At 39.6% G+C, this 13,214-nt stretch overlaps 1 protein-coding gene across 5 annotated transcripts in view; it reads left to right on the forward strand.

The window, feature by feature from the left end:
* The window catches only part of LOC115222469 (calcium uptake protein 3, mitochondrial), a 380,133-nt gene that overhangs the window by 171,225 nt on the left and 195,694 nt on the right, over positions 1 to 13,214 (forward strand). For all 5 annotated transcript variants that reach the window (XM_036511684.1, XM_036511686.1, XM_036511685.1 and 2 more), the window contains one exon: positions 1,608 to 1,718. In XM_036511684.1, the coding sequence (XP_036367577.1) occupies positions 1,608 to 1,718 (111 nt within the window). The remainder of the gene's footprint in view (positions 1 to 1,607; positions 1,719 to 13,214) is intronic.

Consider the following 13,214-nt stretch of genomic DNA (forward strand, 5'->3'; position numbering starts at 1 on the left):
CAGTCGAACCAATTCTACTATATAGCTCAGAAACCTGGACATTATCAAAGAAGCTTGAGAGGTGGTTGGATGGAACCTACACTCGCCTCCTTATGAGAGCTCAAAATCTCTCGTGGAAGCGTCATTCAACCATAGTACAAATATATGGGAAACTACCAACTGTATCATCTCCTGTGAAAGGTAGAAGAGTCCAGTTTGCTGGCCGTTGTTGTAGAGCTGGAAACGAGGTCATTTCTACTCTTCTCCACTGGAAGCCATCTGCTTGCGATACCAGAGGGCGCACACTCTCCTACCCTAATGTAATCTCCAGGGATATAGGCATCCAGCAACAGGACCTCCGTAATGCTATGATGGACCATAAGGTCTGGTGTAACATAGTAAATTCCATTGTCTCGACCATGATCGAACAATGATGATATATATATATATGTAATCATCATCATTGTTTAATGTCCTCCTTCCATACTGGCTTGGGTTTGACAGTTTGATAAGAGCTGACCAGGCTGGAGCCTATGCCATGCTTCTGTGTCTGTTTTGGCATGGTTTTTATGGCTGGATGCTCCTCCTAACACCAACCATTGTGTGTATATATAGTGCAATAGCCGCAGTATGAGGTATAGTAGTATTAATAATTTTTCTTCCTGTTACTATCACTATCATTACTGTTATATTATTACTTTCCTACTCTTTATACACTCATTTTTCCACGATACTTCTACCATCAGAATGATGAAATGTAACTTTGCTCACTCACTTTGACTTGTCTAAAAGAGTGGTTACATGCCATGGAAAATCTAGAGTAGCATTTCAGTCTACCAGCCAGCCTAGTCATAGCAGCCATACAGTCTTACATGCACTCTTACATAGATATATAGTTATGCATATCTTTCTTTCTATCCATCTCTCTATCCAGCTTAAAATATTGGCTCAAGGATGCTTTACTTCAAGTTTCGCAACTGCAACAAACAGTCTTGATGGTTCTGTTTGTTTTTTAAATAACAAAAACTCGAATATAACTGGCAATGGAAATATTTGGCCATTTGTTACATAACAAGTTCTCTTCTTTTCTTTACCTACCTAACTATTGTGTCTCTGATCCTTTGATGCCTGTTCTCCAATGCTGTAATAGATAGTTACTGCCCAAGATAATTCTTATTGAGAGTTTCTGCCTTCTTAGATGGCTCACAGGTTGTCACATCTTGCCAGCGTGTTCCATGTTCTGTTTGTCTCTATGACTGCATGTTCTTCCATTTACCAATAGTTTTACAGAGTACACTCGGTGCCTTTTGTCATAGTAATTGTCACATCCCTCACACATTACAACTAAACATTCTCCTCAACACTACACTTTCTCCACTTGTTTAGCCAATCGTTTTGCTCAGTCTACTTTATGTGTGTGGCATCATAAATCTCCGCTTATTTTTCAATGCTTTCACATGTGTCTTTCCATCTCACCCCATCACTTTCACACGCGTACACGTACATGCTATTGTGATTAAGTGGAAAAATCTGGAATATCAAACAAAATAATGTTGATAACAACGAATATGTATGCTTATAATGAATATATACTATATGTTTATATACTTTGATTCGTTTTCTTTCAGCTCGAATTGGTCATACAAAACTGAGAAAGCAAGATGTTGATGAAATGCTTAAAAAGACACCAAATAAGTCAAGAATGTCTCAGCATTTGTTCCGGTCCCTCCATAGCCAGGGTGAGTATCTAAACAGTTTCTTGATTTGTGTACACTGTATGTTATGTATGCATTCATTTGAAGGAAATGATATCCACTTTTGGTATATGTTTGTTTTGGAGATGAAGACGAGCATGGCAAACAAATGAAAAACCCTAACAGTTGATGGAGTAGATCTTTAGCTCTGGTGGTCTCAAATCTGCTGTGTATTATGTAACTTTCTCTTGTTTGTACACACACACACACAATATCTCTCTGACTTTACATGTTATCAAAGTGATAAAACGCATTGTGAGAAGGAGGCTCATCACCTTCTTGGAAGAAAATAACTTACTCACAAACACACAACATGGCTTCCATGTGGATGTGATGTATTTCAACTTTGACAAAGTTAATCATGGGATGACATGCCACGAACTGTGTGACCCTGGTATCACTGGAAAAATAGGAGAGTGGCTGCATGACTTTGTAAATGACAGAAGTCAGACAGTTGTAGCCATTGGTGCTTGCTCTGGGGAGACATCAGTTCGCAGTGTAGTACTGGGACCACTTCTGTTAGTGGTGGCTCTCTCAGACATGCACTCAATTATGCAGTGAGCCACTCTCAACAACCATGCAAATAATACAAAAGTATCACAGGTGGTCGAGTGCCCTGGTCACACCTGATCACACACTATCACTGCAAAACAGCATGAATGCAATACATAAATAGGCTGATGCAAATAACATACAATTCAGTGCTGAGAAGTTTCAAGCACTTCACTACCGGCTTACAAACTACAATTGGAATACACAGGACCAGTGGGTAGGATAATCCCATAGTCAGTTGGTGTGACATGGTAATCTGTGTGAGTAATGAGGCAGAATTCCATGTGTTTTACCTAGATGGCAACACTGTGCTGTTGAGATGTATTCTAAGACGATTCTGAACCAGAAGAAAGATACCATGCCGTTCCTTTGGAGAACTTTCATTCTCAGCCATCTGGATTTACTGCTCCTAACTGTGATCACTGCAGTGCTTCCAACTGGTGGGTGAACTTGAGGCAATCTGATGTGACTACACAAAGAAAATTGACTCTGTGACCCAGTTGAGTTACTGGGGGAGGCTCAAGAATCCAAAGCTCTACTCCCTTAAGAAAACATGTGAAAGATATGCAGTGATATAGATATTGTGGATGTGTGGTAAGAAACTTGCTTCCCAATCACATGATTCAAGGTTCAATTCCATTGTGTGCCTCCTTGGTCAAGTATCTCCTACTATAGCCTTGAGCTGACCAAGGCTTTGTGAGTGGATTTGGTAGTCAGAAACTGAAAGAAGCCCGTTGTGTGTTTATATATATATATATATGTGCATGTATGTGGGTGTGTTCTTGTGTCTACTTGTCCTCTACCACTGCTTGACAACAGGTGCTGGTGTGTTTACATCCCCATAATTCTCTCTCTCTCTCTCTCTCTCTCTATATATATATATATATATATATATGTGTGTGTGTGTGTATATATATCATCATCATCGTTTAACGTCCACTTTCCATGCTAGCATGGGTTGGATGGTTTGACTGAGGACTGGCGAACCAGATGGCTGCACCAGGCTCCAATCTGATCTGGCAGAGTTTCTACAGCTGGATGCCCTTCCTAATGCCAACCACTCTGAGAGTGTAGTGGGTGCTTTTACATGCCACTGGTACGAGAGCCAATACATACACATACACACCATGATGCGCTGAAAAGTTGCTGGCTTTGAATAAAAGAAAATACAGGAGGATCAATTAATTAATGTGAGAGGAGAATATTCCCCACTCAGATTCACGCACTTATGGCAGTGGTCATTCAGTTTTTCTAAACCCTGTAAAAGAACTTGTAAGGTTGGTCCTCCAATGAAGCCCTTAAAGTCATGAACTTTTCAGCAACCCCTTGTATAATAGATATATAATATATATTGTGTGCTTCTGTACAGTTTCCTTGCATATAAAAGTCTGCTCATAAATCATAAGTCCATCTGTTGTTATAGCATGAAGTATATTGTAGGAATTGTACAACAGGACCAAACATGGAATATATGGTTGCAAAGCAGGTTTCTTAATCATATAGCAATGATGATGATGGTGATAGCCTAATTCAGCTGTTAGAAAGAGAAATCAAGTGAACATATATGGTTTATGAAGCTTTGTTTTCAGAAAAGTATTTCATTAGATGCTATTATATATATATAATATAATATAATTCATATTTGATTTTATTCTCATGTATGTATTCTCCAGGCATACCAGCAGATAGTTTTCACTCTCTGCATTTGTTGTGGACTGGCTGTATTATTCATCCCTGATTCAATTTGGGTATACAATGTTGATAAGCCACAAACATGGCAAAACATAGATGTCCATCATTTCTGGATGGGATCTGGGGTGAGATGTGTCGCCTGTGCATGGCTCTCTGGTATTTTAACACCCAGTGCTTTCAGAGAGTATTCTACACTATACCAGATGTGTTTTTCTTTTTAATAGAGATTATAATTTGGTGATTTGGCTGCTATTATTAGCAGTTTGAGTCACTGTGTAGAATTTCCCTTGTTGCCCCTTTTGAATAAATGATGCAAACGTGGCTGTTTTGTAAGAAGCTAACTTCCCAACCACATGGTTCTGAGTTCAGTCCCACTATGTGACACCTTGGGCAAGTGTGTTTTACCATTGCCTCGGGCCAACCATATCTTTGTGAGTGGGTTTGGTAGACAGAAACTGAAAGAAACGTGTCATATGTGTGTGTGTGTTTGTCCCACCTGCTATTCCTTGACTACCAATGCTGGTATGTTTCACAGATTGGCAAAAAACTTAGCAATTTGGCAAAAGAGCCAAATACTAGGCTTACAAAGAATAAGTCCTGGGGTCAATTTCCTTAACTGTAACCCTTTAAGGTGATGTACCAGCATGGCTGCAGTCAAATGACTGAAACTAGTAAAAAAAAAAGAATATATATACATTTATACACACACATGCACAAACTCTCTCTCACACACACACACACACACACACATATATATATATATATATAAAACATATGTATACAAATTTTTGCATGTGTATAATTTGTATAGATATATTTATTTTTTTAAATATACACCTGGTTATGTGTACACAAACTTATACTGTGACTGTTTACCAGTGAATTGCAATTTGTCCACTAAAAGAGCAATGTTTATCTCAAGTTATCTTTAGTCAAGTTCTTCATGTTCCAGCATCTTCTAGTGTTGGTTGACTCCACCAGCTAATGTTATATCTGCTACGTGACACACACTGACAAACAGAAGTTTCTAACAGAGTCTATTAGGTAAAAAAAAAAAGAAGAAGAAAAGAAAGGTAGAAACGTTAGCATACAAATGTTGTTAATTAGAACAGATTATCTCTGAAATAACAGAGGTGCTTTCTCATATAATCCTAGGAAGTTATTGTGTTTTAGGTGTTTGGGAGGATAGGTCTAGGTGAATGGGAGGTAATGCAAAGTTAATGGTTTATTTACACCCACTCCACTAAACAAACCTCTCACATTATCTCACTCTTCCCTTAACTGCCCTGGACTTTGACTAACATTATTATGGTGCCTGAATGTGGGTAGGGGATTTAAATTATAGTGTAGTGTTAATGGCTTAAGTGAAAGGATCCATTCTTTGTGAATACATTGTTAATGTATGTGTGTTTGTGTGTGTGTGTGTGTGCACATGCTCTAGTTGAATGTGGATATTCAAGTATGTGTTTGTCTAAGTTTGTGTAGATAGGTTTGTGTTACTACATTCATACACACGCAGACAAACTCAACTTCAAAATCTACATACATATCTACATATATATTGTCCAACCCATGCCAGCATGGAAAACAGCCATTAAAGGATGATGATATTTATATATATAACACACACATATATATATGTAATTCATCATCATCATCATCATCGTTTAACGTCCGCTTTCCATACTAGCATGGGTTGGACTGTTTGACTGTGGGCTGGCGAACCAGATGACTGCACCAGGCTCCAGTCTTGATCTGGCAGAGTTTCTACAGCTGGATGCCCTTCCTAACACCGACAGGTAGATGATATGAGTGATAGAAGAATGTTTATTGATCACTACAGTTGTTTCGACCCATATAACAAAAATGCATGTAGAGAAAACCAAATCTTTAATTGTAGGATTCACCTATAAATCTGATAATTGTTTCTGTTATACTAACACATCACCCATGCCAGCATGGAAGGTGGACATTAAACAATGATGATGTTGATACAGAAAATATTGAAATAAATATTTCTGAAAATTCATGCTAAAACAATGTTTCAAGGCAATCTAAGATTAGTTAAGTTCGAAGTGAACTAGAATGTAATGAAGAAATGTAATCTAAAATGAGAGCTATTTTGATAGTCATCTACTGGTGACATCAGTAGGTAATGAAAGAATTAGAAATTAACCTAAGAATTAGGACAATTAGAAACAGAAATTTTGCGTCACAGCAATTAGATAACTATTCATCAAATATAGTAAGGTTTTCTTAGAAAAATTATGCTTATTATGCAACATGAAAAGCATTTAATTCCTCTGTTATTGCCTGGAGGACTATGATAAATGAAAGGAGACTGAGGGCTGATCCTTGGTGGACCTCCCCCCCCACACACACACATACATACATATATATATATATATATTGTATTTTCTGTGTACATAATTAGACAAAATTGCTACTGGTTATTTCTGAGCTATTGTTATCATCATCATCATTTAACATCCATTTTCCATGCTGCTGTTGGTGGGATGGTTTGACCAGAGCTGCTAAAGCCAGAGGCCACACCAAAATCCATTGTTTGTTCTGGCATGGTTTCCATGACTGGATGTCCTTCCTAACACCAGCGACTCCATAGAGTGTACTGGGTACTGGGTGCATGAGTGCTTTTAATATGTCGCAAACATCAGTATCAATTAGGCTGTGGTGGATGGGTTTTCTTGATTATAGCAATACACCAGATATCTCGGTCCTTAGACATCTCCTCTGTAAGGCTCAGTGTTCTGAGATCAGCTTTCAATACTTTGTCCCATGTCTTACTAGTTCTTCCTCTTCCACATCTTTCATCCACTTCAAGTGATCAGCAACTGTCCTTATCCATACACATCAAATGACCAAACCAGTGCAGTCTTCTCTCTTGTATACTACATCTAATTCCTCTTATACCCCCCTCAAAACACTAGTGCTGTGTTGCATGTGTACACTTCCAACAGAACATACTAACTTTATTCCTCTCTAGCCTTCACATGTCTTCTGCATTCAAGGCTCATTCCTCACTAACTTGCAGCAGAGAGACCTTTGGTTGCCAACAGATAAAAACTTCCTGAATTTTCTCTATCCTCTTTCTGTGTATCATCCCTGTAGCTCACTAGCTCCCCTAGCAGAAATTATCCCCTACCTCTAAAGAGAATCCGTAGCATTTAAAAAAATCAATTTCTTGAGTGTCTGTAGTTTTTATGACTCTTCTGCATCTTCCACTCAACAAACATTACCTTCTCTGATAATTTTTCTATTATTCCACTGCAGCTCTTGTGTGTCTATAGCTTGCACTGGGTACATCATGTGGAATTGTTGCTTAAACTTTTTCTGCATATCAAACAGGGCCATTATCGGGTGGCAGAAAGGTCCTGTCTGTTTTCTTGCTTACTAGACCCTTACTCTTTACGAAGTTAATCTTAAGGCCTTTTGATTCCAGGTTTTACTTCCACACCTGGAATTTCTTTTCTAATTCTGTTTAAGAATCTGCTATTAGAATACGATCATCAGCATATAACAGTTGCCAGGGACACTAGTCTTCAGTTCCTCTGTTATGGCCTGGAGTTTGATGATGATGGTTAGCAGGGGACTGAGAACCAAACCCTGATGAATGCCTACCCCTACACTAAATTTATCATTGTACTCATGGTTAACTCTCACCTTACTGACAGCACCTTTGTACATGGCTTATATTGCTTTCACAAGCCACTCATCTACCCCTGACTTCCTCAGAGCTTACCATACCACACAGCAATGTACTGTCAAAAGCTTTCTCAGAGCCAACAAATGCCAAGTACAGTGGTTTATTCTTGGCTAAATATTCTGTAGTTGCCTGACTAGCTTCAGTGGGATTAGTGTAAATATAGGCAAAAGGATGGTAACCTTAATGTAGCTTATAGTATGCACCTTTACCTGTCTAATGAAATAGAATGATCCCTTGAAAAACTCTTGTATATTTGCATTCAGTTGCACTATGAATACCTATTGCAGAGTATCCAGAATGTGTGTAGGGAATAAATGGTATAATTCAATCTTGTGTTTATGATACTGGTTACATATAGCTATTTGTATTCATTAGATCTTTGTTTTAAATATTGTCCTCTATTGCGCTTTTGTTCCATTTTTTATTTATATATATATATATATATATATGTATATATAAAAGAAGGAGATCTAATAAATACAAATTAATTTACACGCACACATACATATATATATATATATATATATATATATATATATTATATATATATATATATATATTGATGCATAAATAGATAATATATACACATACATCCATGTGAATAAACATAGAAACATGAACATACACAACTGCAAAAGTATTACACATACTTTTGTATCTATATATGATATACGATTAATTATTATATATTCTGAGTGTTCCAAATGTATCCTAATGTAATTCTTGTATTGTCCTTTGTAACCCTGGTGATTCTCCATACAAGCTATTTAAAATGCAAAATTATATATTTATATAGGTTTTGTAATTGTAATTTTGTTTGTGAAATGAAACAATTGTTGGTGAATATGTTGATTGATTGATTAATTAGTTAATTAATTTTTATCCATTAGATCACTCTGTTTTCTAACTCTATAATAATGTTTGATATTTCATATTTTTGATATTTCATATAACATGGTGGTGGAACACGGTGGTTGACGGGGCTATTAGACAAAAGAGACAGGCTTGGAAGGACTGGAAGAACGGTGGTAGCAGGGAATTGTATCAGACAGCCAAAAGGGAAGCTAGGAGACAGGTTTATATAGCCAGAGGGGAAGCGGATAAGAAAAAATTTGCCAATGTTCTGAGCCGTGAGGATGAAAGACTTGAGGTATTTCGTGTTGCAAGACAGTGTGTGAGAGAGAATCGTGATGTGGTAGGAGAGAAGTGTGTTCGCATGGATGATGGTTCACTTGCGCTAAATGAGGATGCAAAGAGAGAGGTTTGGAGATGCCACTATGAAAGTTTGCTGAATAAAGAAAATGAATGGGATAAAGAGAGTCTGCCAAATGTTGACCCAACAGAGGGACCAGCTATCCGAGTTGATAGTTCCGTAGTAGCTAAGGCAGTTAGAAGCATGAAGACAGGGAAAGCCCCAGGCCCATCAGGAATTACTGCAGAGATGCTCAAAATATCTGGCAGTGTCGGCTATAACCTAGTCACCCGTATAGTCAACCAGGTGATACACGAAGGAGTCATACCCAATGACTGGTGTAGCAGCATACTAGTCAACTGCTACAAAGGTAAAGGTGATGCCCTGGATACAAATAATTACAGAGGTATCAAGCTGTTGGATCAGGTAATGAAGGTTACGGAGAGGGTCTTAGCCCAACTAATTAGAGAGAGAGTTAGTTTAGATGAGATGCAGTTTGGGTTTGTCCCAGGGAAAAGCACCACTGATGCTATATTCCTGGTAAGGCAGCTGCAGGAGAAATACCTAGCCAGGATAAGCCCCTGTACCTGGCTTTTGTTGACATGGAGAAAGCCTTTGATAGGGTCCCCCGATCCCTCATCTGGTGGTCAATGAGGAACTAGGGATAGATGAATGGCTGGTGAGGGCTGTGCAAGCCATGTACAGAGATGCCGTAAGTAAGGTTAGAGTTGGCAACATGTACACAGAAGAATTCAAAGTAGAGGTTGGGGTCCACCAGGGTTCAGTACTCAGCCCCCTCCTATTTATCATAGTCCTCCAGGCAATAACGGAGGAATTCAAGACCGGTTGCCCCTGGGAGCTCCTCTATGCTGACGACCTCGCTCTAATCGCTGAGTCACTATCAGAACTGGAGGAGAAGTTCCAGGTGTGGAAGGAGGGTTTAGAATCGAGGGGCCTTAGAGTCAACCTAGCTAAAACCAAAGTACTAATAAGTAGAAAGGTAGAAAACCCACAAATATCATCAGGAAGATGGCCCTGCTCGATCTGTAGAAAAGGTGTAGGTAGAAACTCTATAAGATGTACCCAGTGTAAGCTATGGACACATAAGAGGTGCAGCAATGTCAAAGGTAGGCTAACTGGGAAGATAGTTTTTGTATGTGGCAGGTGCTCTGGAGCACTGACCTCCGAAAATCTGCAGAAAACAACTTCTGTCACTTTCCGGGGGGAAAAACTAGAAGTAGTTGATAGTTTCCGCTATCTAGGTGACCAAGTCAGTAGTGGGGGTGGGTGCGCTGAAAGTGTAACTGCTAGAATAAGAATAGCCTGGGCAAAGTTTAGGGAGCTCTTACCTCTGCTGGTGACTAAAGGCCTCTCGCTCAGAGTAAAAGGCAGACTGTATGATGCATGTGTACGAACAGCTATGCTACATGGCAGTGAAACATGGGCCGTGACTGCTGAGGACATGCGTAAGCTCGTGAGGAACGAAGCCAGTATGCTCCGATGGATGTGTAATGTCAGTGTACTTACTCGACAGAGCGTTAGTACCTTGAGAGAAATGTTGTACCTAAGAAGCATCAGTTGTTGTGTGCAAGAGAGACGATTGCGCTGGTATGGACATGTGGCGAGAATGGATGAAGAGAGGTGTGTGAGAAAGTGCCAATCCCTAGCAGTTGAGGGAACCCGTGGAAGAGGTAGACCCAGGAAAACCTGGGACGAGGTGGTGAAGCACGACCTTCGGACGTTAGGTCTCACCATGGAAATGACTAGAGACCGAGACCTATGGAAGTATGCTGTGCGTGAGAAGACCCGGCAAGACTAGTGAAGCCATAATCCGTGGCCCCTACCTGGGACGTAGTCAGTCCACCTGTGCATACCTTCCTTCTTGTGACACTTGTGAAGACCTGTTGAGGCAAGTGAGAATCGAATCGTATCAAATCAAATCGAACCAAATCAAAATAGATGAACATCAATGGAATTTGTATCCTTGTGGTACCAGTGCCGGTGGCACATAAGAAAACCATCCGAACGTGACCGTAGCCAGTACCGCAATGACTGGCCTCCGTGCTGAGGGCACGTAACAAACACCATCCGAGCGTGGCCGTCCGCCAGCCTCGTCTAGCACCTGTGTCGGTGACACATAAGAAAACACCATCCGAGCGTGGCCGTCTGCCAGCCTCGTCTGGCACCTGTGTCGGTGGCACATAAAAAACACCATCCGAGCGTGGCCGTCTGCCAGCCTCGTCTGGCACCTGTGTCGGTGGCACATAAAAAACACCATCCGAGCGTGGCCGTCTGCCAGCCTCGTCTGGCACCTGTGTCGGTGGCACATAAAAAACACCATCCGAGCGTGGCCGTCTGCCAGCCTCGTCTGGCACCTGTGTCGGTGGCACATAAAATCACCCACTACACTCTCGGAGTGGTTGGCGTTAGGAAGGGCATCCAGCTGTAGAAACACTGCCACATCTGACTGGCCTGGTGCAGCCTTCGGGCTTCCCAGACCCCAGTTGAACCGTCCAACCCATGCTAGCATGGAAAGCGGACGTTAAACGATGATGATGATGATGATGATGATACAATATATTCACTGAATATATTATCACCTCTTCAAAGTTTGATATATTAAACCAGCACATCTTGGATAAATATCTTTATAAGAGGTTTAAATATCTTCATTGTGGCTATACACGCACATAAGTATACATACCATACATACATACACATGCACACACACACACACACACACACACACACACACACACACACATATATACATGTGTGTGTATGTATTATTGTTAATACTTGAATTCAAAGTAAAGCTCTAAATAATAGTGTATGATGATAATGAAAAAAATAAAAAAGCAAATTATCTCATATCTCTTGAGAATTTCCTAAATTTCTATGACATACTCCTGGAATATAGCCAGTAACAGTTTTGTCATTGCATTTAATAGAGAACTTTCAAATGCAATTGCTCTAGACAATAGACCGAAATAGGTAGACACTCTAGCACCGACATTTGTTTTCTATATATTTCACTACTCTGCTATTTTATGCCTTTCAATATTGTCATAAAGGTGTTAAAGTAAGATTTTCAACTTCAGGAAAGATTTTCAATTTACAAGGTTTTGATAGTAAATGAAAGACTTTTCTCTGCCAATCAGGGAACGTATGTATGCAGACAATGTTGACTTTGTAATACTTTTGTTTGCTTGTTTGTTCCTTCTCGAGCCATGCCTGGCTCATAAGGGCCGGTTTCTTGGTGTATAGGTTCCCCACCTAGACGAGACGCCAGTCCGTCGCAGGTGAGCTGCAAGATGCAGGAGGAAAGAGTGAGAGAAAGTTGTGGTGAAAGAGTCAGCAGAAGTCTCACTATTACCTTCTGCTAGAGCCGCGTGGAGCTTGGGTGTTTTCACTCATAAACACACACACCGTCTGGTCTGAGATTTGAACCCACGATCCCTCGACCGTGAGTCTGCTGCTCTAACCACTAGGCCATGTGCCTCCTTTGTAATACTTACAAAATGAGATGCAGATTACAATAGACAAATTTCCAGTTGCAGTCTAAACTTTAGTCTAAATTGTGCATGGGCAACCTGCAGCCCCTGATGAGTTTCTAGGTTACTAATTTTTACAAGCGAAAAATTTTCTCAAATTTTCCAATTATTAACCTTATTATTATCAATAGGAAATAATGGAAGAGATGCCAGCTTAATGTAAGCTTTCATACTAACACAAATAAAATTATGAAGAACTGCAAAATATTCAGTGTAAAATGGGCAAATAATATTTCATGCATAAGTGTTTTTTCATGTGGCCCTCTTGCACTTGGAAATGGTATGATGTGGGTCCCCATTTGACGCAAAGTTGCCTGTCGCTGGTCTAAGCTATTATAAAAATGACCAAAGTGATGCTCACCAGGTGAACACTTTGTGGAGTCTAAAATCTATGTGACAAATAAAATTAAGAGTAAAGGATACCTTTCCATACTTGGAAAGTGCTCTTACTTAGGAAGTATGCTATCTAGGGTTGGTAGCCTAAATTTTGAAATTATACTGAGAATTGAAAAAGCAATAACAGTATTTAACAAACTTGAAAAAAAGACTATGGTCAGATCGAGGTATTACAGCTCACACAAAAGTCTGTTTAACTAGACATGCATGCTGACAACACTTTTGTATACTTCTGAAACATGAACTACTCATAGTAGAAATGTAAAGATGCTGGAGTGTTTCTGTTAGAAATGCCTCAGAAGAATACTGAAAATAAAATAGGAAGAGTTGTTGTTAGATATGGAAATACGAGAGAGGGTCTGCTGTGTGTC

Source organism: Octopus sinensis, linkage group LG20 (genome assembly GCF_006345805.1).
Source record: "Octopus sinensis linkage group LG20, ASM634580v1, whole genome shotgun sequence".
Classification (NCBI taxonomy): domain Eukaryota; kingdom Metazoa; phylum Mollusca; class Cephalopoda; order Octopoda; family Octopodidae; genus Octopus; species Octopus sinensis.